At 37.8% G+C, this 24,659-nt stretch overlaps 3 protein-coding genes across 6 annotated transcripts in view; all 3 read left to right on the forward strand.

Moving 5' to 3' along the window:
- The window catches only part of LOC108596409 (rap guanine nucleotide exchange factor 4), a 41,081-nt gene that overhangs the window by 5,892 nt on the left and 10,530 nt on the right, over window positions 1-24,659 (forward strand). Inside the window, exons 1-2 of one of the 3 annotated variants that reach the window (XM_017982103.2) lie at window positions 3,613-3,703; window positions 22,523-22,669. Coding sequence is in view for 2 of the 3 variants with exons in the window: in XM_017982102.1 (XP_017837591.1) it covers window positions 20,138-20,197; window positions 22,523-22,669 (207 nt within the window). In the remaining variant the exon portion in view is untranslated. Of the gene's footprint in view, window positions 1-3,612; window positions 3,704-19,960; window positions 20,198-22,522; window positions 22,670-24,659 lie in introns of those variants that run through there. The other 2 variants (XM_017982102.1, XM_017982100.1) reach the window with 2 other exon arrangements.
- Window positions 10,945-12,562, forward strand: LOC108594616 (cytochrome P450 6a2). The gene has a single exon (XM_033293200.1). It carries the CDS (start codon window positions 10,971-10,973, stop codon window positions 12,492-12,494), a length of 1,524 nt encoding a protein of 507 aa, XP_033149091.1. The 5' UTR covers window positions 10,945-10,970; the 3' UTR covers window positions 12,495-12,562.
- Window positions 13,816-17,314, forward strand: LOC117134638 (cytochrome P450 6a2). Of its 2 annotated transcripts, XM_033293201.1 has the most exons (3): window positions 13,816-14,414; window positions 16,626-16,736; window positions 16,803-17,314. In XM_033293201.1, the coding sequence occupies exons 1-3, from the start codon at window positions 13,847-13,849 to the stop codon at window positions 17,219-17,221; spliced, it is 1,098 nt and encodes a 365-aa protein (XP_033149092.1). In that variant the 5' UTR covers window positions 13,816-13,846; the 3' UTR covers window positions 17,222-17,314. The 2 variants fall into 2 exon arrangements, with proteins under 2 accessions (XP_033149092.1, XP_033149093.1); XM_033293202.1 differs by lacking the exon at window positions 13,816-14,414 and having other exon boundaries at window positions 15,589-16,736.

Consider the following 24,659-nt stretch of genomic DNA (forward strand, 5'->3'; position numbering starts at 1 on the left):
AAGGTGTTGGCTAATTGAAATGGGCGCTTGGGCAGGCAAGGCCGCCATGTGTGTGCTGCAGGTGCAATAGAAATTTAAGTGGCGCTGCAAAGCTGCAGCTTAGGCCAGCACAATTGTTGAAAAGCAGTTACGTCAATAGCATATTAAGCTATTAAACTGTACTGTTTATTATTTTAGGCCTAGCTGCAATTAGTGCTTGAATGTTTATTTACAAATTTCAGCAGCAGCAAATTAGTTTTTCATTCGCTCATTTGTTGACCTAATTTCCTAAACGTATTTTGCATAATTTCGCACTTGATTTATTTAGAAATTCTCTCGCTCTTTTGTGTGTGCCCAGCAGCAACATAAATTGTGCAAATTAAGTCGAAGGCGCTAGACGCTTCTAGCAAACTTCGTAGCAGTCGAAAATCAAGACACTTGTAATGAATCTTTCGAGCTTTGATTGCAGTTCGTGCAGCACGCAAAACCCAATTCACATTTATTATTAATTTTCGAGCATGAGCTAAATATAAAGCGAGCAGCAGTGAAAACCCAAAACAAACACAAGCTGCAGCAGCTGCGCTATCAATAGCATTAAATTCAAGCAGCAGACAATCAGTTTTCAAAATAAATTTATGTGCGACCTGCAGCGCGCATTTGGTGCCAGTTCCGCTCAACCGGGCGCCCCCCTTCTCCCCCCTTGAAGACTCTTGATGAGTTGCACTCACGTCAGCAGCGGCCAAAAGCTGCCGCCCAGCTACAAATTGCAATTCATTTATAAGTGTCGTGACTTTGTCTTAGCCAAGGGCTCCCCTTTATATGTGTGTGGGCGTAACACTAATTAGTGCAGCAATACACCGTTATAATTATACTTAGTATAAGCTGTTTTTTTTTTAAATGGCAGCACATTGCAAGCGCAGCGACCTTCAGCAAACTTGCTAGCTACCTGCTAGACATTTGTTGCTGTTGTTGTTGTCGTTGAAACGTCTTGAGTTACACGATTAATCTTTGTTGCTTGCTGTTGACTTGACGCCGACAACAACATGGCTCTAATTAAAATTATGATATAATTATAGTCGGCACGCCTCAGAGCAATAATTTAGCTACGGCTAAGACCATCAAACTAATGAAAATATTCAACATTTTTTTTTATTTTGCTTTTTTCTATTTCTAAAAGGAAGCAGCACATTATTAGTCTACATATAATTAAGTATTATTAACGCACAGTTATTTCCTCAACATACTTTGGGTGGCCCTCAAGCCCAACAAGTTCAATGCATGCAAAACTGTTGCCATAGCTAGAGCTTAAGCGTTACTTTGAAATGCATTGCCATAGAAAGTAGTTAGCATTTTGTTTAGCTGCTCTCATTAGCGTTTTTTTGCTTTTTTGGGCCAAGCCAACAAACTCATTTAACTAGCACAGCTTCCCAACTGACGCTCAATTTCCGTCTTGCTGTAGCCGGAAGCGTTGCTCAGCCGCATGTGCCGCATACACAAATCAAAAGCCACTTTTGCCCGTTTTTGGGCTCACTGCGCATTCTAGCTAACCTCATTTAGTAATAGTTAATTAATTAATAAATGTAGCACAATTTAATGTTCAAGCATTTGCATACAAGTTTGCCATATTTGGCAGCAGCAAAAGCGCGAACGAGAGAGATAGAGAGAGAGAGCAAACCAGTAACTCCAGATCTGTAATCAAATTCGACAGCAACAGCAAGCAGCTAAAAATAAGTAAGAGGCAGCAGCAAAACAAGCTACATATATGTATATATAGATATGTATGTATCTGCAAGAATTAAAAGCCAAACACACTCATTAGGTCGTTAATCAAAAACTGTTTACAGCGACAGACACGTCAATCGTCAATCAGTTCGTTAGTGCGCTAGAGTGAGAAGCCAGCAATTTCCTTTAGACTATCTAATCATTTGCTTTAATTAAACACATTTACACACTAACTTGGCAATTAATGGGTGGAAGAAAGGCCAAGAGCCACGCGAACTCTCAGACAAACCAAATACAAAGCAACAAAAATATTTGTGGCAAGTTGCTTTGAAGTTTATGAAATTTATTGGAATCGTAGCGTCTTGGGCAAATATTTTATTAAACGTTAATGTTATTTGTGCGAGTTGAAACATTTTAAATAAAAATATAATAAAATAAGATTTGAAGCAAAATTCAAAAGCAAAGCTGTTCACATCATTGAACTTATGGCTGAAATTTCTTGCTAATATTAAAACATATTTATATTTAATATATAAACTTAAAGGTCATTAAATTCATTTTCACTGCTTGTACGCGCTTTTAACTATTGATTAGCTGTTGTTTAAGCTTTAAATTAATCAACAGCTTAAAACTCACAACATGGTTAGTGGCCTTTAACTTGATTTTGATGCTTGCAAAAATAAAATATACTTGACTACGCCTACTATGTATATAATTTTTAAACATGTATGTTCTTAATTTAAAATTGAATAACTATTTATTTTATATAAGTAATTGCTTGTTACTATAGCTAAAAATATTTATATATTTTTTAAAGCTTTTTATAGCAGAATTTCAAATGCCTAAACTAAATATAAACAAACTTAAGCCTTTAAGCTTAAACTTTAGTGTGTCTTTGCACATAAATTTCGCACAAGTGCCAAAATTGTAATTGAAAAAGACGCGAGCAACAAGTAAACGTAAAATGTATGCAGAGCAGCATGTTGAGCTCAGATTAATCCAAGTGTCATTAGAAGCTAGAGCGACGACTCTAGTGCCTCGCTCAGTCTGGAGCAACAAGAGGCAGCGCTACTTGAGACAACGCAGACGACAATTTGTCGCTGCCATTAAAGTTCCACAAGCCACAAGAGTGCAGATGGGGTGAAGCCAGCAGCAATGTAAATGTAAACAATAAAAATCAAATTCAAGCGGCAGCAACAAAATAGAACAAAAGGTTTGCTTCGTTTTGCTGTGGCTCAGAAACAAGTTGGTGCGCGCTATCTTAATAATACCAACAAAGTTGCCCACACATAGACGCAAACGCGTGCAGATGAATGAACAAACAGACAGAGCCACATAGACAAATGTGCGCTTGTATTCGGTCGTTGTGTCTTGCTGTTTTATTTTTTATTTTGGTTACTCCGCTATAGAAATTAATACGTGCCGAGCACTACAGCTGTGCGCACACACAACGTCGCTCCAACGATCGACGACTGCGTTTGTGGCTGCGACTGCGAATCGAAGTTGAGTTGAACATTCAGTCTTGAGCTGGGCGCCGGCGCGCTCTTCTTGCTGCACGTACCTGTATCTTTATCTTTTATGCAGGCCAATAGCTTATCTGAAAAAAAAAAGCAATTGCGGTCTTTCGCGTGAGTTCCGCATCTAAAGGTGTCGTCGTCGTCGTCGTCGCCATCGACGTCGCGTGGGTGCGAGTGCGTGTGTGAAAACGATAAAGCCGTTAATAGATGTTGAGCTATAAATGCAATCGTATATAGCTTGAACAAGTGTAAACACAAAAAAGCTGCAGAGAAATATTTTGCAATTGTTTACTTAACATATGCATATGTATTGTGTATATGTGTGTGTGTAATTGTTTTTAACAAATTTATATTGTGCTGATTTCTCAACTATAAAAATGTATATGTATTATTTATGAATGCAACACATACGAAGGTTAAATTAAAATCGCAATGCATTCAATTTAAGCAACAGCTGTGTAAACTATTCGACCACAAAAATTTAGGTGCGTATCTGTGAGTGCTTGTAATTTATTTATTTTAAGCGCTCTTATTTGTTTTACAATGATTAGCAAAGTATGAATGCGCACTAAGTGTATTCAAAGATAACAAAAGCAGTTTTAAGAACAACAAAAACCAGTTGAAGCTTCAACTTGAAAATAAAAAATGACAGTGGGTTGTTAAGGTATTCCAAGAGCACTTCCGCTTGCTTGCATGACTAAGTTGCAGCAGCGAATGCAAAATAAACAAACAAACAAAAAGTGCGTAGCTCAGATTACGAGACCCGGTACAAGTTTATTATAACATTAATGACATCAAAATAAGTGCAAAAAGCATAGAATATATGCGCACTAAGTTTGTTGTCCTTAGCTCTTATAGTTGCTGAAATATTGTCGCTCATACAGACAAACAAAACTTAATTTATAAGATATCTTAGCCTTTTTACATTTTTTTTTTACTGGCTACAAAAATGTGAAAAGTTCAGGCGACATACTTGTCTAAAAATATGCCAAGCATTTAATTCCAAAACATTTCACTTGAAGCGCTTTCACTTTCATTAAGCACTGTTAACTCGTTAACATAATTATGTTAATTTTAGCAATTCTAAGCAGAGCAGTAGCTTTTATTATATCAACTGACGCTTATAAACATAATTTCCACATAAATACGCTTATGCTAAACGAAGACAACAAAACGTGACATTCGTTTAGCATAAATTTACTGTATTTATAATAAGTTTATATAAAAAATTATGCAGCTGTCAATAATGTGTGCACTAGTGAAAAATAAAGGCCAAATGATTGATGATGCTACAGTTGAGCAGTCGGCTGCATATATGAATAAATAAAGCGGCAATAAGACAAATAACTTTATCAATCAGTTGGCTGCAGATATTGCCTAAGCGGTAGATCAACCAAAATATGCAACGCAATCAAATGAAAATTTACGGCAGCTGTGTGGTCTTAAAATGTTTATAGATGGCCAATAATTAATATGAGCTTGCATACGAAAGTTTTGATAGAGTGCAGCAGCAACAACCTTGCCAAAGGTCACAGGCGAAAGTATAAGCAGCTGCATATTTGAGTTTGCAACGCGGCGCCAACTGAGTTGGTTGATGATGCGGATGCTGCTGCTGCTGCACATCAAATACTAATAATGCTCATGTTTTATATATTTTATGGATCAATAAGTTTTGCGTGCGTGCGTGCCTTGGCGCTCGTTGCCCCAGGATGGGGATGGGCGTGGGGATTGAGATCAAGGTACTTTTAATAATCTTTAATAGGCTATATATGCACGTGTGTTTGTATTTTGTGGCGTGCGCGTGGGCGTTATGCTATAAACTTGCTACATGCCACACATGCCACACAGACAGCTTGTGGCTTAGAAAATTATAAACGTTTTATTATTATCATTTTCGTTTTTTTACATAAACTTTTTATGTTTTTCCTACGCTATTTTTTCAACACTTTTCCATTTCATTTGCTACAAATGGCAAAAGTTTCCCGCATTTAGTCTTTTCACAAGTTTTTTTTTAGCTTGCCACAGCTGCCACACCTGCAACATGCATATAATTTCAACTTTGCTACACAAAATACAAAACTTTCAATTTACAATTTGATAACATTAAAGTTTTGACTGCGTGTGTTTGCTAATTAAATAAGTTTCAGCTTGTCTAAGTGTAGAAAATGTTGGCTGGGATTTTCCCCAGCTCGCTTATCTGCAGATAAAACTCGAACGCAAATGCATTAGTTAAGCAAATGTTTATATTATCGAACGAATCGTTAGATAAGCCACATCACATGTGCTAACAACAACAACAACAGCCAAGTAGCTGCAAATTATGTAAATAATGTGCTGATAAGCTGCTAAAAATAAGCAACAAAAAAAAGTAACAAAACCAAATTAGAGTAGAAATCAGAAATCATTGAAAATCTTTGATAGACAGCGACACGGCTTTGGAAATACAAAACGTGTTACCCATAAAATTTGCTTGTACTTTACCAAATTTGAAAGCAACGCCCACTGTGGGCATGCAAATTTTCATATTCAATAATTCTGTTTAGCTGTATGTGTGTGTGTGTTTGTGTGTTTGAGGCCTACAAACAGCAACGGCATATGAAAATATTTACGAAATGCGTCTGTGTCTGTTTTCCATACCAATAAGCTTAATGCCAGCATTTGATGTCGATTACCATAAATAATAACAAGCAAAGCAAAGCGCAGCAAATTTTGTTGCCAACAAAACGAATGCTAAATACGCTTATAATAACAAGCACATTAGACAGTTGAAATAAATTGATTCAGAGATAAATTTACAACTGTTTCAAATTTGCTTTAGCTAGAAATAAAGCAAAGCATTCACGCATGTAACTCAAAAATTTAATTTAGCTAGAAAAATGTTCTATTAGCCAGCGCCATTTTGTTTCAATTGGTTACTAGGAAAAATTGGTTACTCAGCTGCCAGCGTCTGGACTTTTTCCTAGCTAATTTGGTGCGTCTATATTCAGTTTAAATAAATATACAAAAGACTTCTTCAATGCTGCTTGTCAATTATGTATTTATCCAGAAAAACAGCAATTGATGCACTGATTTTCTTGCTAAATAATTTGGCACAGTATTTGGCTTTTTGCTGTTGCATATTTTTAGTTAATTGACTTGATTTTCTATTTATTTGCTTGCGCTACTGTTGAATTTTAAAATTGATATAAATGTTGTACAGCTACAAAAGTAAATTACGTTGCTTTTCAAATATATAAATCTTGCAAAATAATGATTGATGTCGCTTTTAACTTGATAAATAGTTTGCATAATGGTTACAAAATATGTTGCAGTTTACCTTAGCGTTAGAGTATTTATTAAACAAATTACAAAAGTTTGTCTGACAAACGTTGGCGTTCAACTTGAAACTCGAATTAGACATTTGTGGCTCAAGCTCGTTGCGGCATTTATCAAGTTCACTGCCAATGCGAAACAATTTGCAGCAGCAACATTTGTTTAAAAAATCGACACGCAGACACAACTTTTTGCGTGCAAATTAGAAAAACGAAAAAACAAACAAAACAGCAAAAAATTGTTGGTAAAAGTTTGTGCAGCATAAAATCAATAAATGTGGCATGAAAGCATTTTAAATGTGTTATGGCAAACTGAGTTAACTGATGTGCACTGAATTAAATAATATTAAGATTTTATTGTTTCTATTGCATGACAATTGTCAGCAGACTCGAGAGTCAATTTAGTGCCAGCATAAAAACACTTCAAAGACATGAAAAGCACACAAAGCCATTGCCAATTGTAGAGCAATTGATTTTTAGAAAATAAATGCAATTTATATTTACAGCAAAGCTTTAAGTTTGTTAAATGCGGCACAGTCAAAACATATCGATTTTTTTTGCTTGGTCATGCCTGCATGTGTGTGTGTGTGTGTTTTATGCCTGCGCTGCGGCACAACGTGTGCTAATAAAATTTTGCGTTTAACGAAAATAAACGTGTTGAGTTATGCAGCTAAAATATAAACAGAGAGGCTGAGGCTGGGAATTGCTAGCCCAAAAGGCAAGCAGCCGCAATATATTTAGTGGGTCTAAGCTACGGCTTACATTATGCATAATAAATATTATGTTGATGTTGACTTTTTGCCCAGCCACAGTCCCTTTTGCATAGCTGCCCGCATCAGACCCCACGCTTGGGTCTCTGCATAGATTTTGTTCGAAACTTTGCTCGAACTTCACGCTTTGTACTCTCACAGCCGTCTAATAATTTATTTTAAATGACTTTCTGTAACTATTTGTACCAAAGTATTTGTTTTCGGGGCTAAGCGGGTTGACCACATTCAAAATAAAGCCCCACATAAAATGCGCATACGCAATGTGTGCCCGCGTATTTTATTTCTTTTTCGCTTTTGCTGCTGTGCGACTTTCACTGTTTGTTACATTTTTAAATCGACATTTTTATTAGCCAATAAACCAGAGCAAATATATAAAAACCAAGCTCAGCTAACATGGTTTAGTCTGAAATAACATAAATCATCATTTGTCAACGTAAAATTGCACGTGTGGGTCGAGAGTTCCAGAACATGGCAGTTCATCATTTGTGACAAGTGCAGTTTTTAGAATGCGCATTGCAATTGTATTTACCAAGAAATTGTTGTCAAGTGCATTAATAAATATTTACAGTGGAAAGTGCAAAGGAAATGTTTGCAATGTTAAACTGAAAATTGAGATAAATTGCAAGCTGAATAAAAACGTGATTTGCGTTTAAAGTTTGTTTGAGCACCATTTGATTGAAGTATGTAAAATTAAAATTTTATTTTGTACCGCAAAGTAAATAAAGTAAAATAAATACATAAATTATTGTTTGAAAGTTTTGCTTGCGTTCTTTAAATTTTAATAAGAAATTAAAATGTAAAATTTTTGTTGCTTTCTTCTAACTTTGAGTTTATTTATTTTAAGAATTGTGTACAAAATTTGTTGCTTACTTAAATACCTAAAAATGCTTGGATGCTTGGACGAGCACCCACTGTACATGTGTGTGTGTGTGTGTCTATAAGTCGTCATTGTTATTGCAAATTGAGTGAAATGGAAATGTAAAGCACAAGCAATGACAACGCACAGCAGCATTAAGTAGCCGTCCCATTGGCTGTCAGGCAGTTTCCATTTAACAAGCACACACACACACACATGAGCACGTAATCAGAGCCAGCAACAACATGCGTGTATATATGCATATGTCAAGTTGAAAATTCAATCAGCATTTTATGTTTGGCAGCAGCAGCGTTGAACTTGTCAACCAGAGCAATTGAACGCATGTCGCACATCCTGACATTTGACAACCGCAGCAGCAGCTGACAGCAGTTTGCTGTGGTTTTGCAGCCATAAAATACAGAAACTGGTAGCTAATTATTTTTGTTGGTTATAATTTTCAAAGCACTTGCAGTGAATTTTTGCTAAGCGGAAACAGGAAGCAGAGCAACTTCCATACGCTGCTGCTGCTGCTGCTGCTGCATGCAACTGACAAATATCAAGCTTATCGTATTTTTGGTTTTATTATTGTTATTGCTGAGCCGCCAACGCCAACGCAAGGCAATTTGCAGGCAACAATTGCTCAAGTTGACTTTAGAAGCGAGCTTTAGCTTAGGGCTTTACCTTTACCTTTGTCGCATGTGTGTGTGTGTGTGTGTGCCCTTGAGCCTTACAGTTGAGCACGTAGCTACCAAAAAAAAAGAAGATAAAGCGAAGCGCATGTAAGTAAGGTAATCACTGATGTGTATGTGTGTGTGTATGTGTGTGTGTGTTGGCGTATAACTTATTGTGTCTGCGCTTTGGAAAAATTTACATAATGTGCGCTCAGTTGATGCTGCCACAAGGTTTTGTCAACAGGAAATGCGCACTACTCCCCATTCACAATTTACAATTTGTTTAAAGTGACTGCTCAGGGGTAGCTGACACTCAAACAGTGAGACAGACAGACAGACAGACAGACAAACAAAACTAATTTATGCGCGGCACACATCACATCCTCTTAGCTCTCAGCTAAGATGTTCGACCCGACCCTTTTGGCTGGCTGGTGACATTTGCATATAAAAGAGCGTTGTTGTCTGGTTAACACCTTCAGCAAACTAAAAACAATTAGCTGACTGTGGTAGCTGCAACGTATTTGCGTAATTAGCAGCAGTAACAGCACAGTTGCTGGCAATTGTGTGCGCCCAAGTCTGCACTAAACCAGACATATATATATATATATATATATATATAGATGTAGCTGTAACTGCATCTATAGCTGCGCTTTATTTCTTGCCATTTAGATTTGCATTTTTATTTAGCGCATAAGTGCAGTTTGAAGCAGCAGCAGACTGACTGCAACTTGAGGCATGCCCCAGCTTTTTGTTTTACTCATGCATTCATTATGCATAAGAACGTCGCGTTCTGTTGCTTGCCTTACTTTGTCTTGTTTTCTTTTGTTGAGCAGCAGAAAAACTAAATTTCACATGAGTTGGCTTGGCTTGGCTGCTGCTTGAATGTTGCAAGTAGGGCGCGTAGCATGACAGCTCAAGGTCAAGCCGAAGAGACTCACTCACTCAGTTAAAGTTAAAGGAAAAAGTACGCAACGCTTTAATGTAGCAACACATTTGTCAGTCTCTTACTTGCAGCTTTAATGTAATTTATAATTGAACGCTTTTCACACGCACAGCGCGTTTATTGTCTGTCCGACTGTCTGTCATTGCCAATGGCATGCAGCATCAGTTGGAGCGTTAAGCCGCAGTTGCAACTGCAATTGTCAGTTGGCGAGCTACAGACTTAATCCAATGTCTATAAACGCATTAAGCTCAAGAGCAAGCAAACAAAAATATAAGTTACATACAACTTTAAAAATTTAACTGAATTGCATTACTGCTATTAATAGCTGCGAATTATTTTTCATGGCAATGCAATGTTAAAAGTTTTTTATAGCAACAAGCTGTGTCATTTAGCTGCTGTTTAATTTAAGTTAAGTGTTAATGGAATCCTAAAGCACTGCCGAGTTGTTTGTCTATGGTCTTCAGCCTAAAGTCGAGTTCAAGTCGCATCAAGCAGCTTTGCATTCAGTTTTTATGCTTCCATACATAGCTCGTTTCCTGTTAGAGTTCATCATGCATTTGAGTTTATTTATTATATCTTCAAGAGCGCCCCTCTACGTGTGTTCTTATGTTAAGCCTCTTACTTTGTTTTATTCCAAAGTATCTGGCAAGGTTAGCAGCATGAAGAGGGTTGAAATGTTTTCATGTTTTCGTTTGTATAAATATTTCCACCAAGTAAAAGAAATAAACTAGAGCTGTGTTTTATTATTTTTAATAGCTTTACTCACATTATAGTTAAGATTACATACTATAATTAAAGTGTAAGTAATAAAAACAAAACAAGTTGTAACTTAAATCTGTTTACAAACTGATTTCTGTTTTATGTTTGTTGCTGTGCTTTTAATATAATTTATTTAAATTAAACAACAAATAAGCGCTCGTTATACTCTCGGCTGATTCATTGAGTTAATTTGTTAGGCGAGCTGCCTCTAAGCATGACTAGCGACTTTAAGCTGCGCGATAGCGCTGAGAACGAAAGCGAGCGCTTGTTTGTTTGTTTGTTTGCTCTGCCTAAAAAGTGTCAAGTCATGCTGATGTTTGGCCGTTTATATATCATTGATAACGTTTAGTTTTAGTATAGCGCTGCGCGCTTAAATAACCAATGCCTAACGCTTTTGTAAGCAGTTCAAGTGCTGTAACTAGTGAGAGTTGATCTCGAGAGAATGTTGCTCGCTTTATATTTGCTGCTCGCCCTAAGCGCGTTGCTAACTTACGTGCTATATCGCAATTTAAACTATTGGAAGCTGCGCAATGTGCCGCAGGAGCCACCGCATCCGTTCTATGGCAATCTTGTGGGTTTTCGCAAGAATCGCATCATACACGATCTGATGCTGGATTATTACAATAAATATCGCAAGAGCGGTTTGCCCTTTGTGGGTTTTCACTTTCTGCAAAAGCCGGCAGCCTTTGTCATCGACACCAAGCTGGCCAAGCATATACTAATCAAGGACTTTAAGAACTTTACGGACCGCAACATGTTTCACAATGAACGCGATGATCCGCTGACTGGACATTTGTTCAATCTCGATGGCAAGCGCTGGAAGGAAATGCGACACAAGTTGTCGCCCACTTTCAGCTCTGGCAAAATGAAGTTTATGTTTCCCACTGTCATAAAAGTGTCGGAGGAATTTATGAACGTAATGTTTGAGCTAGTGCCGGCTCAAGCTGGCAGCAGCATCATCGAAATTAAGGATCTAATGGCTCGCTTCACCACCGACGTCATTGGCACCTGTGCCTTTGGCATTGAATGCAACACGCTGCGTACGCCTGTGACTGACTTTCGCACAATGGCCACTAAAGCATTCACTGAGGTGCGCAATGGGCCGCTGCTGACAGCATTCCACTTCAGTTTCCCGCAGCTGGCCAAGAAGCTACGCGTGCGTAAGACGCCCGAGGATGTGCATCAGTTCTTTATGAACCTGGTCAAGCAGACACTTGCCTATCGAGAGCGCGAGCAGATAAAACGCAATGACTTTATGGACATGCTCATAGAGCTGAAGAAGACAGGCAGCTTCACCTTGGACTCCGGCGAGGTGGTGCATGGCCTGACTGTAGGCGAATTGGCAGCTCAGGTGTTTGTCTTTTTCCTAGCGGGCTTTGAGACTTCCTCCTCCACCATGACCTACGCGCTCTATGAGCTGGCCAAGAACCAAGATATACAGGACACAATGCGTGCGGAAATCGAAAATGTGCTGCAGCAGCATGAAAACAAATATAGCTACGAAAGCATCAAGGCTATGAGCTATGTCGATCAAGTTATATCAGAAACTCTGCGCTTGTATACGATAGTGCCGCATTTATCGCGTAATGCCTTGAACGACTACGTAGTGCCTGGTCATCCGAAATTGGTCATAGAGCGTGGCACACAAGTCATATTGCCCGCCTGTGCCTATCATCGCGATGAAGATCTCTATCCCAATCCCGAGAAATTCGATCCGGAGCGCTTCTCGCCCGAAATGGTCGCTGCTCGCGACTCTGTGGAATGGCTGCCCTTTGGTGATGGACCTAGAAACTGCATTGGCATGCGATTTGGCCAAATGCAAACACGCATAGGGTTAACACAGCTGATAAGAAATTTCAAGTTTACAGTTTGTGATAAGACTGAACAAAAGCTGACCTACGATCCAAAATCAATTGTGCTGTCTGTCAACGGAATTTATTTGCGCGTAGAACGAGTTTTGTTGTAACTGTTATTAAATATTGTTAAATATTTAATTATGGGCTTGTTATCAGGGCATTTATTTGTAAGCAAACATATTTATACACTACTGTAAGCTGAAATAAAAATAATATAACAATGAACAATGCTTAAGTTAATTGATGGGCTGTCCAAATTCAAGTTCTGCTGCATAAGGAAATGTTTATAAATAATTGGGAAAACTGTTTATAAATACGCTTTCACGTGCCATTTTCAATATATATATATTTTTGTGAAAAATCAATTAAAGCGTATAATAATATATGCAATACAATTGTTTTACACAAATTGATATATGTTATATATTAGTTAAGTTCACTTAAAAAAAGCAATTGAAAATAATTATTTATTATGTCACAAAATACAAAAAGATAATTTCTGAATTTTTTGTGCTATTTTTCTTGAGTTGGGATATAACAATTATTTGCTATTGCTTGATTGACTTGACTGCTAACTTGACTACTTATTTAGCTACTAACAATTTCAATAAATGCTTGCACCCCGAACTGTGCAACTTGAGAAGGTTTTCCCTTCAGCAAATTACATGATATAAAACCAGTTTAGAGCGCGTGTGCTTTATATAATAAACTAGTATTACAAACGTCTCGCACATGATTTTAATACCCGAGTTTTTAAAGCAATTATCATCATGACAAAGTTGCATTTTTACTCAATCAGCAAGCGGGCGGTTTGTTTATAAACAAACATTCACTTTCATCTGAAAATACAACTAATGCTGCTAGGCACAATTCTTATCAATTGTGTAGTGCGACGATTTGAAAGCTGCTGCCCTCACCATTAGTAAGCAAATTACTATATGCGTCTCACTTTGCTAATTTCAAATAGATGCAAAGCAATAAAAGTCGAGAGCCCGCATTTTCTCGCATTCAGTGCTCGCCCAGCGTCATTACAAGAATGTGGATTTTAATAATATACTTAGTGATCGTTGTGGCGTCACTTATAGCCTACTACTATCATTACAACATAAACTATTGGAAAAATCGCGGCATACCCCAAGACCCGCCACATCCATTCTATGGCAATCTGATTGGCTTCCGCAGCTATCGCGTCATACACGACATTGTCGATGAATATTACAACAAATATCGCAAGAGCGGACATCCATTTGTGGGTTTCAACTTTTTGCATAAGCGCAGTGCGTTCATCATTGACATTAAGCTGGCTAAGAATATACTGATTAAAGATTTTACCAACTTTACTGATCGTGGACAGTTTCATAATGAACGCGACGATCCACTAACTGGGCATTTGTTCAATTTGGATGGCAAGCGCTGGAAGGAAATGCGACAGAAACTGTCGCCCACCTTTACCTCAGGCAAAATGAAGTTTATGTTTCCCACTGTCATCAAAGTATCTGAGGAATTTATGAATGTAATGTTTGAGCAAGTACCCGCCCAGGCTGCTGGCACTATTATTGAAATCAAAGACCTCATGGCACGCTTCACCACCGACGTCATTGGCACCTGTGCCTTTGGCATTGAATGCAATACGCTGCGTACGCCTGTAACTGACTTCCGAACAATGGCAACAAGAGCATTTACGGAAATGCGACACGGCTCCTTGATAACCGCATTCCACTTTAGTTTTCCCACACTGGCAGCTAAGCTGGGAGTGCGCTCCATACCTGAGGAGGTGCATCAATTCTTTATGAACCTGGTGCAGGATACCATTGCATACAGGGAGAAGGAAAAGATAAAGCGCAACGACTTTATGGAAATGTTAATCGAACTGAAGCAAACTGGCAGCTTCACCTTGGACTCGGGTGAAGTTGTGCATGGCTTGACTGTAGGCGAATTGGCAGCTCAGGTGTTTGTCTTTTATCTGGCTGGCTTTGAGACTTCCTCCTCAACCATGACCTACGCCTTGTACGAGCTGTCGCAACACCAAGATATACAAGACAAACTGAGAGAGGATGTAAATAATACGCTGCAACAACATGACAATAAAATTAGCTATGAAAGCATTAAGGCTATGCGCTACTTGAACCAGGTTATCTCAGGTAAAGCCAGCGCGCTATCGAATATGAATAGCAGCAATAATTAATTTGAAACTATTTTAGAAACGCTGCGCTTATATACACTTGTGCCCACGCTTGAGCGTAAGGCGCTAAGCGATTACGTAGTGCCTGGTCATCCAAAATACGTCATAGAGAAAGGCACACCCATAATATTGCCCGCTTGTGCCTATCACAGAGATGAGGAACTCTATCCCAATCCGGAACAGTTTGATCCGGAGCGTTTCTCGCCCGAAATGGTCGCTGCTCGCGATTCTGTGGAATGGCTGCCCTTTGGTGATGGACCCAGAAATTGCGTTGGCATGCGATTTGGCCAAATGCAGACACGCATTGGCTTGGCACGTTTGATAACCAAGTTCAAGTTTACAGTATGCGAAAAGACTGATAAGCCGCTTAACTTTGATCCCAAATCAATTGTCTTGGGTACAGTGGGTGGCATTTACTTGCGCGTGCAACGAATTTAAGTACAAAGGGGTGATATTACTACAGTCAATGCTCAGTTAACGAAGCTAATATATTCCAAATTGTACTGCAAAACTTCTAACAATTTAAATACTTTTATTATTGCGCGTGTTCGTTAACCGAAATTTCATCATAAAACGAAATTTTGTTGCTTAAAGATTTGAGTGATACGTTAAGCGAGTGCTTACTGTATATTTATTGTTGTAAATGGCTTATAATGCTATAGTCAGTGCTCAGCGCAGCTTCTTACAATTGTTAGCCAAAATCTTTAGCCAAAATTTCATCACTAGCTGAAATTATATTGCTTTAAGATTTGATCGTTAACCAATATTTTGCCATGAACCGAAATATTGTTGCTTAAAGATATGATTGATGCGTTAACTGATGTTTGACTGTATATTTGTTATTGCACAAAATAATTAAGGAACACAAGTAAACACGCAATTCCAAAAATAAAACTCATTCAAAACCACTTTAAGCTTCGTTCTCTGCGCGCTCTTTTATCTCGCGCTCTCCCATGCTCAATTAATGCCAAGCAACAGGTTGATAATATTTGGAATTATATAGAATGCTACCTGTTTAGTTTGCGTTTAGTTTCGTTTGTTAGCTCCAACACAACTGTGCGCATAATAATGTTGTTTATAATATATTTGTTGATCGGCGCGTTGGCGTTAATTGCGTATTACTATCATCGCACTGTAACCTATTGGAAGAACCGTGGCGTACCCCAAGAGACGCCACATCCATTCTATGGCAATCTCGTTGGCTTCAGAGCCTATCGCGTCATGCACGACATTATGATCGAGTACTACAATAAATATCGCAGCAGCGGCTATCCCTTTGTGGGTTTCAACTTTATGCACAGACGCAGCGCATTTATTATAGACTCCAAGCTAGCCAAGAATATTCTCATCAAGGACTTTACCAACTTTGCTGATCGTGGACAGTTTCATAATGAACGCGATGATCCACTGACTGGGCATTTGTTCAATTTGGATGGAAAGCGCTGGAAGGAAATGCGACAGAAGCTTTCGCCCACCTTTACCTCAGGCAAAATGAAGTTTATGTTTCCCACTGTCATCAAAGTGTCTGAAGAGTTTATTAAGGTTATGTTTGAGCATGTGCCGGCCCAAACTGGTGGCACTGTAATTGAAATCAAAGATCTAATGGCGCGCTTTACCACCGACGTCATTGGCACTTGCGCTTTCGGCATTGAATGCAATACGCTGCGCACGCCGGAAAGTGATTTCCGCACAATGGCAACGAAAGCATTTACGGAGCTGCGACATGGATCTTTGATAACCGCATTTATGTTTAGCTTTCCCAAACTGGCAGCTAAGCTGGGCGTACGTTCTACACCTGAGGATGTGCATCAATTCTTTATGAACCTGGTGCAGGATACCATTGCATACAGGGAGAAGGAAAAGATAAAGCGCAACGACTTTATGGAAATGTTAATCGAACTGAAGCAAACTGGCAGCTTCACCTTGGACTCGGGAGAAGTTGTGCATGGCTTGACTGTAGGGGAATTGGCAGCTCAGGTGTTTGTCTTTTATCTGGCTGGCTTTGAGACTTCCTCCTCAACCATGACCTACGCCTTGTACGAGCTGTCGCAACACCAAGACATACAAGACAAGCTGAGAATTGAAATTAGCAATGTGATGCAGCAGCATGACAATAAAATTAGCTATGAGAGCATTAAGGCTATGCGCTACTTGGATCAAGTTATAAATGGTAAATTCACTGAATAACAAGCTTAGCTACACGACTTACACACTAACTGTCTTCCGCTGTATTTAGAAACACTGCGCTTGTATACACTAGTGCCGCATCTGGAGCGTAAGGCGTTGAACGATTATGTTGTGCCTGGTCGACCCGACATGGTTATAGAGAAAGACACTGTTGTTATGATACCCGCCTGCGCGTATCATCGTGATGAAGATCTTTACCCCAGTCCCGACGTATTCGATCCGGAGCGTTTCTCGCCCGAAATGGTCGCTGCTCGCGACTCTGTGGAATGGCTGCCCTTTGGTGATGGACCCAGAAACTGCGTGGGCATGCGCTTTGGTCAAATGCAAACGCGCATTGGCCTGGCTCAGCTGATAAGAAACTTTAAGTTTACAGTTTGCGACAAAACTGAGATGCCGCTCAAGTTTAATCCAAAGTCGTTTGTGCTGGGCACAATTGGCGGCATCTATGTGCGTGTGGAGCGAGTTTAAATATAGACTGTGTTCAAATGACATTTAATTGTATGCAATTACAATTAGCATACATGTTGGCCTCAACAATTAAATAAAGAATTATAAAAATAATAATAGGCAGCGACATTTATAGTTATCTTATTACACAGACCTTCGTTGGCTAAGTGCGTACTACACTTGAATGTTGTATGATAACAAATGGCAAAAGCTAATGCTTACTCAGCTGTTTTTTATTATCAACACAAACTAATTTTAAACTGAATCATAGCCATTTAATTTTTTCTTATCAAAGACACGGGGGTGTTTTCTAAACTGCTAAAACAACTTTTGCTAGGCTTCCAATTGTTTTAGTTCAAAAAATGTGTCTGCTTTAAACTTTTAAAGAAACACGCGCATTCTTTTCTTTTCTTCTTTGTTGGCAGTTTATCTGCGCTGCGTTTTACGCTTCAATAATTTCAGTTATTTACATTCGAATTGGCATTGAATGCTTTTAAAGTGCAACTCCTGCCCCAAAAAAAAACTATTTTTGCATAAAAGCTTCTTGCCGCAGCCAAGAGCGTAGCACAGGGTGCAACATAAAAATGTCTTCAAAATTATAATAAATAATAATATAATGTAAATAATAATATATTAAAATCTTTTTATGTTAAAGCTTATATATAAGTATATTAAGAACTTCATGCTAGATCCTGGCTACGCCCATGGCCACACACACATAGTTGTGGCCGCATTAAATTCCAATTTTCTACAATAATATATCTGCATATATATATGCGCATATTAAGGTATTTTCATATTTGAATATGCCGCAAGGGAGAGCAAGGATAGAAATGCTTTTGTAGTCGCGTTTCCCTTAGCTCTGCATAATTTATTTAGAAATTTTTCAGCAATCATCGAGTGGGGAAAAGTTTTTGCTGCATGTGAATGCGTATTATTAATTAAATTGCTTAAATGTGCTGCTTATCATTATTAATTATGCGTGTGCTGAGCAGCCAGAATTGTTTAGCTAATGTCACAACAACATGCAACTCATAGTGGGGCATGCACCACAAAAAGTTAGCGTGGAAAAATTCTATGCGCTAACGGTACAACAGAAAGTGTCATTAAAAATAATTTCACACAATTTCTGCGGTGTTTGTTGCAAATTCGCAAATTATTTGCACAACTGCGAAAAGATATAGAGAGAGAGAGAGATTTTTGTGTAAATGTTGTCAACCACAAAAGTGACAATGTTAATGATGTAATATTTAATAACATGGCCTAAAATATAGCTGTTAAATTTTAATAAGCATTACCAATCAATTGAAATATATTTGGTAACTAATTGATAACAAGCAGTTCAAATATTTCGAATTACTAATTGGCTACGTTTAAAAATAAGTGAAAAATAATTTATTTATACTTTAAAAATAGTCAGACCATTTACAATTATTTTTGATTAATTGAGCTAATTATTGATAATACAAATAATTGCAAAAGAATTGGCATTAGTCAAATTATTATTATCGATTAATGGGGTATAATTTAATTAACAAATTTATTAATGCTTTGTGCACATTTGCAATTAAAATAATAATACACCCTATTGTTTTTAAGAGGTGTGACTACAGCCCAAATATTTGTGATTTAATTATTAGCTAAATAAACGTTAGCTACTTTTGTTTAAACAAAGCAACACGCAAATTAATCAATGCAAATTTATACACAGCACATAGGCAATTAATTAATTAAATGCCTTTATTTGTATTTATTTCTTTTTGTGTGTTGGTATGCAAATATTTCTGTTTATTTTGCTTGAAATATTTTACAGCGGAATTTACTCTTTACTACGCAGTCATTGACTTTGACTTTGTGAACAGACTAACTGGCAGAAATTAATTATTACCACTACTACTGGAGTCAAAAGCATTGCTTACTCATAAAGCATAAAGCACATGCAAATGGTTAGAGAGTGGCAAAGTGAAAAGCGAAATAAATCATAAAGTTCATTCAACTTAGGGTCTGGGAAACTATTGCAATTGGCCTAAACGACTTTGACTTTGTTGGCGCAGTGAGCCAAAATATTTTTAGGTAATTTCAAGTCAAGTAAGCAGCTTTAATTTAGCTTTGCTGCTGCTGCTCTGCTAAGCAATCACATTTCATATTCCATTATGGCCCGTTGCTAAGAGCAAAGTAATCAGCCGCTCTGTATGCACAGGCATAGATCAAAACCCACAGCACAGCAAAGTGCACCACGCTGCACTGAGCAGCAAAATTAGCCCGGAGAGTGCAACAACAGCAACTAGAGAGACGGAAGTCAGCAGCAGCAGCAACAGCAGCAGCATTTCAAGCGCAACAGTTGCAACTTTGTTTGGTTTGGATGTCAATGGATTAATTGCACTTTTGTTTTGAAGTGCAGTGAAAGCCCTAAAGTAAACACAGCGCTTGCCACAACATGTGGCAATGCTCAGTTGACCACTGACCAGCAAGCCAGCGAGCCAACGAGCCACCGAACCACTGAGCAATGCGTGATATGAGATATGCATTATTTGCATGCTTGATTGAGGCTGCTCCAATTTTGCAGCACGTTGCCAGTTGCACAAAAGCCTCATGCAGCAGCAGCGACTGCGACTGTGACTGCGACTGCGGCTGTTATGTCTGCGCTGCGGTGTGACGCTGGCAAATTTGTAGCTTCAGTTGAGTTTGTGACGCGACAACGCGCGGTTGCAACACTAACTAAGCCACGCCAGCCCCATCGCAACGCGCTAAACAAGCTACAAGCACCACATAACATAATAGTTATAATCAATTGTTACATGACTCTTGTGCTACATGCAAATATTTGACCACACACACAGGCCGAGAATTGCAAACATTGTGTGGCACATTTATCGCCTAAAGTGGCATAAACAATAATAAAAACCATTTCTGTGGCAATTTTAATTGCAAGCAAACATGTTATTCCGTCGCAGTTGTACGTATAATGTGGAGCAATCGACGCGACATTATGCAAAGGTAAACAGAAACCGCGAGTGTGTAATAAAAAGTACGTGATCAAAATTTCAACCCAACACATTTTAGTTATGCATAGTTTATGGGCTTAAAGCCAGCGAGTATAATATATATAAGCCCAACCCTTCCAGTCTAAGCTCTGTGAGTGCAATTTCAATTACACTAGTCACATCCAAATTGAGCCATAACAAAAGGCATCAATATCTATTGCAGTTTCATGGCCAATAAGCGCGGCGTAACTATCAAAGGGATTTGTAGAAATAAATAGAGAGCGAGAATAAAATGTGAAAAATGCGCTACAAATGAAAATATAGCTATGAACACTAGTAAGGGTCGATGCAAAAAATGCACGCAAAATTCTAAGAATATTTCTAAAATCCAATCAAGTTTCAAATCAATCAAATTTGGCTAGTTGAATTTTGTTGAAGCTCCGTTCATCCCTAACTGAAACTTTTGCTTTTGATAATGTTAAAAAGTCAAGTTGCCAATTGAAAAACTCAAATATTCCAACTAAAGAAATAAAAAGTGCAGCAATTTGCTAAGATATATTGAAATTGTTGTTATTCATGTTATTATTTCCAACATAGAGCAGCTCAGCTTTGACTCTTACAACTTTTTTAAATTTAATTTAACCCACAAGAAGATTTTTGCCAATACTTGCGTTTGATTATGAGTTATACGCATAATAAGTAATTATATTACTGCTGTAATATGAAATTTAAATATATTCAAATTTAATAACCTTTTCTAAGTAACTTTGTATAATTAAATTTAAATTTTTTTTTATCTCTTACATTCGACTGTCTATAGTCGCCTGTAAATAAACAAATTTCCTGCTTTATATCATTTAAATTGAATAAATAAATTTAAAATCAATTGCAACAATTTACTTATTGAACTTGAGTATTTTTATGTATGCTAAATTATAAATTAAACAAAAATGTGCCAAACATTAATCTTAATTTAAAGTATTAACCCAATCATAAAAAAGCAAATAAATATAGCCACCATGGCTATGAATTAAAAACACTTTAAACAACTGCACATTGCTCAATAAAAAAAACCGAAGCCGAAAATTAAACAGAAATTGAAAATTTCGCATAAAAAAGAATTTCAATTAGATTTTATGCGCGCGTAAACGTTTAAGAGTTTTATGTTGTTTATATAGCGGTTTTTCGCTTTAAAGCTATAAACAAAATAATTGCAAGCGATTTCGGCAAAGAAATTGTGTAAATATTCAAGTGCTTAAAAAAAATTAGAAAGTCGTGAAATAGAAATACTTATGCAAAGAACAGAGACAAGTAAATATCGCAAGTTGTTAATGAATTAAGGTGCATTAAAAATTTCACACACTTGACCAACATAGCGAGGGGAACAAGCGAAATGTAATTACAGCAAAGCGCACAAATAATTAAATTATGTTTTATAGCGGAACTTTGAAGCTGATGCTGCTGCTGATGCTTGCGGCTGTTGCCCACTGTAACTGTAAAGAAAACTCAGCGACACACACACAGACACACACACACGCATAGCAAGCAACAACTAATGCGAGTTTAACAATTTTGCGGTCGTGTGTAAGTCTTGTTAAGCCAATTACATGCGCTGCCTCAAAACTGAGACAACAACAAGACGAGAACAAGAACGCCGACTTTAACTTAAGCCACATAAAATGAGGCTGAGCTCGAGCTCAGGCCCTCAAGGGGCGCTCGGCCGACCAAGTTATCTCTGGTGGGAAACAAGAACAACAACAACAAGTCAGAGAAACAAACAAACAAACACAAAAGCCAAGCACAAATGCAAACTTGGCTATAATAAAATACAACAAAGAGCCGCAAGCAGTGCGACTATCAAATGCGCTTACAACGCTTAGAGCATAGGCAAGTCAGTTAGTAGGCTTGTGGCTTAGGTGTCTAACTTGCCACAGCATGTGGCATGAAGCATGAAGCATGAAGTGTCTTGCAATCTTTTTTTCATGCACACTTTTTGCAATGAAGCGATTACAAGCTTGTAAGCAAATGTTTGCAAGCAATCTGCCACAAGACATTGTTACAAATTGTGGCACATTCAAGCAATTAGCACACACACAGAGACAGAGGCAGAGACAGAGACAGAGACATACTATAGTATGTAACTTAAATGTAAACACAGCTAGGCAAAGTCGTTCGTTCAGTCGCTGCTTGCTGTTTGCGCTCAGTCAATGTTAGCCGCAAAAATGTTTAATCTGCCGCCCAAACTAAACTTTAGACACATTTAACTTGTCTGCTCCAGCTTTCTTTTATCGCTCTCTCTCTCACTCACTTTCGTTTATTACCTTTGGCATCTTTGCAGAGCGCCGTCACTTTGTGTAATCTGGGCGTTGGTGCCACATTTGGCGAATCAATACTACACGACCTGCCACGAGACAGCACCGTCGTGACGAAGACAACCTGTGAACTGTTGCGCGTCGAACAGCAGGATTTTCGACTCATCTGGGAGGTAAGCCCCATCATACGTACATAAAAATACATATTTAATAACCGTGCACGCCTGTCAGACCTTTGAACTAAACCAGGCCAAGCGTTTTGCTGACCTAAGCTGCTTTTAAAGCGCTCATGCGCTTTAAGCCACCTTAAGCTAAATTGTGGTACATTGAAAGTAACTAAAAATACATTTAATCAGCACACGCAAATGGTTTAAATATTTAGACAGTTTCCGAGAACTTGCAGCTTTCCAATGAGCACAAAATAAAAAACTAAACATTTTCCCAGCCTTTCTATTTCAAATTCAATAACATTTTAGCAGCTCTCACTCTGCTTAGTGCCAAATTATAGCTTCAATGTGTTTTAGTTTTCATAAGTAATGTTAGCAAACGAACTTAACTTCATCTGCAAAATGGTACGAAATATTCGAAAGCGTAGAATTTATTTGGATAGAGAGCAGATTGAAACGTTATTTGCTAAATTAATTATCACTATTGATTTATTTTTTTTAAATTGAATATAGCAGCCGTGCTGAATGTACGTTGCGTTTTAATTAAGAAGATAATTAAATAATAATTCAATTTTCCAATTTTCATTTCACTGCATAGTTTGACAAGAATTTTGTATATTCATTTTATATAATATAAAATTATTAGCAATTTTAATAGTGAAATAACATTGGCAAATTTTCTTTAGAAAAAAATATATATTATGAAAAAAATTATAATTTTAAGATAAAGAAAACGCATTTTAACAACATTTTAAATATTGTTTGTCAACGTTGACCAAAGCTAAAAACATTATATAAGTTAATAATCAATTAATAGACGACTTAGCTTTAGCGTTAGTAACAGGACTTTCTCTGCTTCCTTACTGCAAAGTAATTCCAACTATTTGTCGCTTTTGTTTGTGCAAATTCTTGGCAGCAGCAACTAAAGCAAATGCGTTCAGACCAATTAATAAAATATTTAAATGCATTAAAAGTTTATCAAGTTGCGTTGAAAGCACCTGAGAACTTTTAAAATATTGTTGAATTCTGTTGTGCGCAGCATTTAAAGTATTTATAAACTGACGAGAAGCTCTCAAACTAATTTTAAATATGTTAAAGCAGCAGAAAAACTTTTTCAACTTTCAACTCGAAGGCCATATAATAAATTGCTGCTGAAAACTCTCGAAACTAATTAACAATTTTGTTGCTAAAGGTATTGAATGAACTTAGAAAACAGCGCAAACTAATCTGCACTAAAAGCTATAAGTTTATTGATTTTTAATGGAATTTTTATTGCTGCATTAATATGCAAACAAAAAAAACTGCGTGCGACTAATGTGATCGATTCATTAGCCAGACTTAGCTGCGACTAAGCTGGAAGCATTTTGTCGAGTGCGCGCTCATTAAAGCGCCCGCACAAAGGACAAAGCGCACGGCAGGCTTGGGCAATGTTAATGAGCCGTGGGCTGGGTAGGTGGGTGGATGTGGATTGTCGCAGCTGCGCAGCTGTGGGTCGGTGCAAACATTTGTGGTATTTACGTCATTGTCAAAATATTTAATTAAAATTTCAATTAACAATTAATGATGATGCGAGCGCCTTGCTAACAACTAATGAACCCTTAAGCTGCGAACGCATGTCAAGTTGCTATAATTTATGAGCGACTTTTTCGCATTAGAGCAATTAGCCAATGCTGACAAATTGCGCTCATTACAATCGATTAATACGAGCTATTAGACAAAAGCAATATTTGTTATAGACCGACGCATCAATGTCCGCAGACAAAAAGTTAATTAAAGAAAACCCAACAATTGTGGGCAGCTTATTCAATCAGCAAAGCATAATGCAAGCCCAGACAAAATAGTTTACAATGCCAATGACAAAATACGAGGCTGCTGCTTTAGATTTTGTCAGCATTACAAAAGAGGCGCCCCCAAGGGGTAAGCAGCAACATTGAATGCGAGCACGCACACAATGCCAAACACACACACACACACAGCCAAGATGAATGAATGCATA

Source organism: Drosophila busckii, chromosome 2R (assembly GCF_011750605.1).
Source record: "Drosophila busckii strain San Diego stock center, stock number 13000-0081.31 chromosome 2R, ASM1175060v1, whole genome shotgun sequence".
Classification (NCBI taxonomy): Eukaryota; Metazoa; Arthropoda; class Insecta; order Diptera; family Drosophilidae; genus Drosophila; species Drosophila busckii.

Bases quoted from the DNA above. Each gene is read 5' to 3' on its own strand.
- LOC117134638 (XM_033293202.1), top strand. From the start codon at position 15,635: ATGTTGTTTATAATATATTTGTTGATCGGCGCGTTGGCGTTAATTGCG. The intron at 16,737-16,802 runs GTAAATTCACTG...CGCTGTATTTAG, and splicing joins CTTGGATCAAGTTATAAATG to AAACACTGCGCTTGTATACA.
- LOC108594616 (XM_033293200.1), top strand. From the start codon at position 10,971: ATGTTGCTCGCTTTATATTTGCTGCTCGCCCTAAGCGCGTTGCTAACT.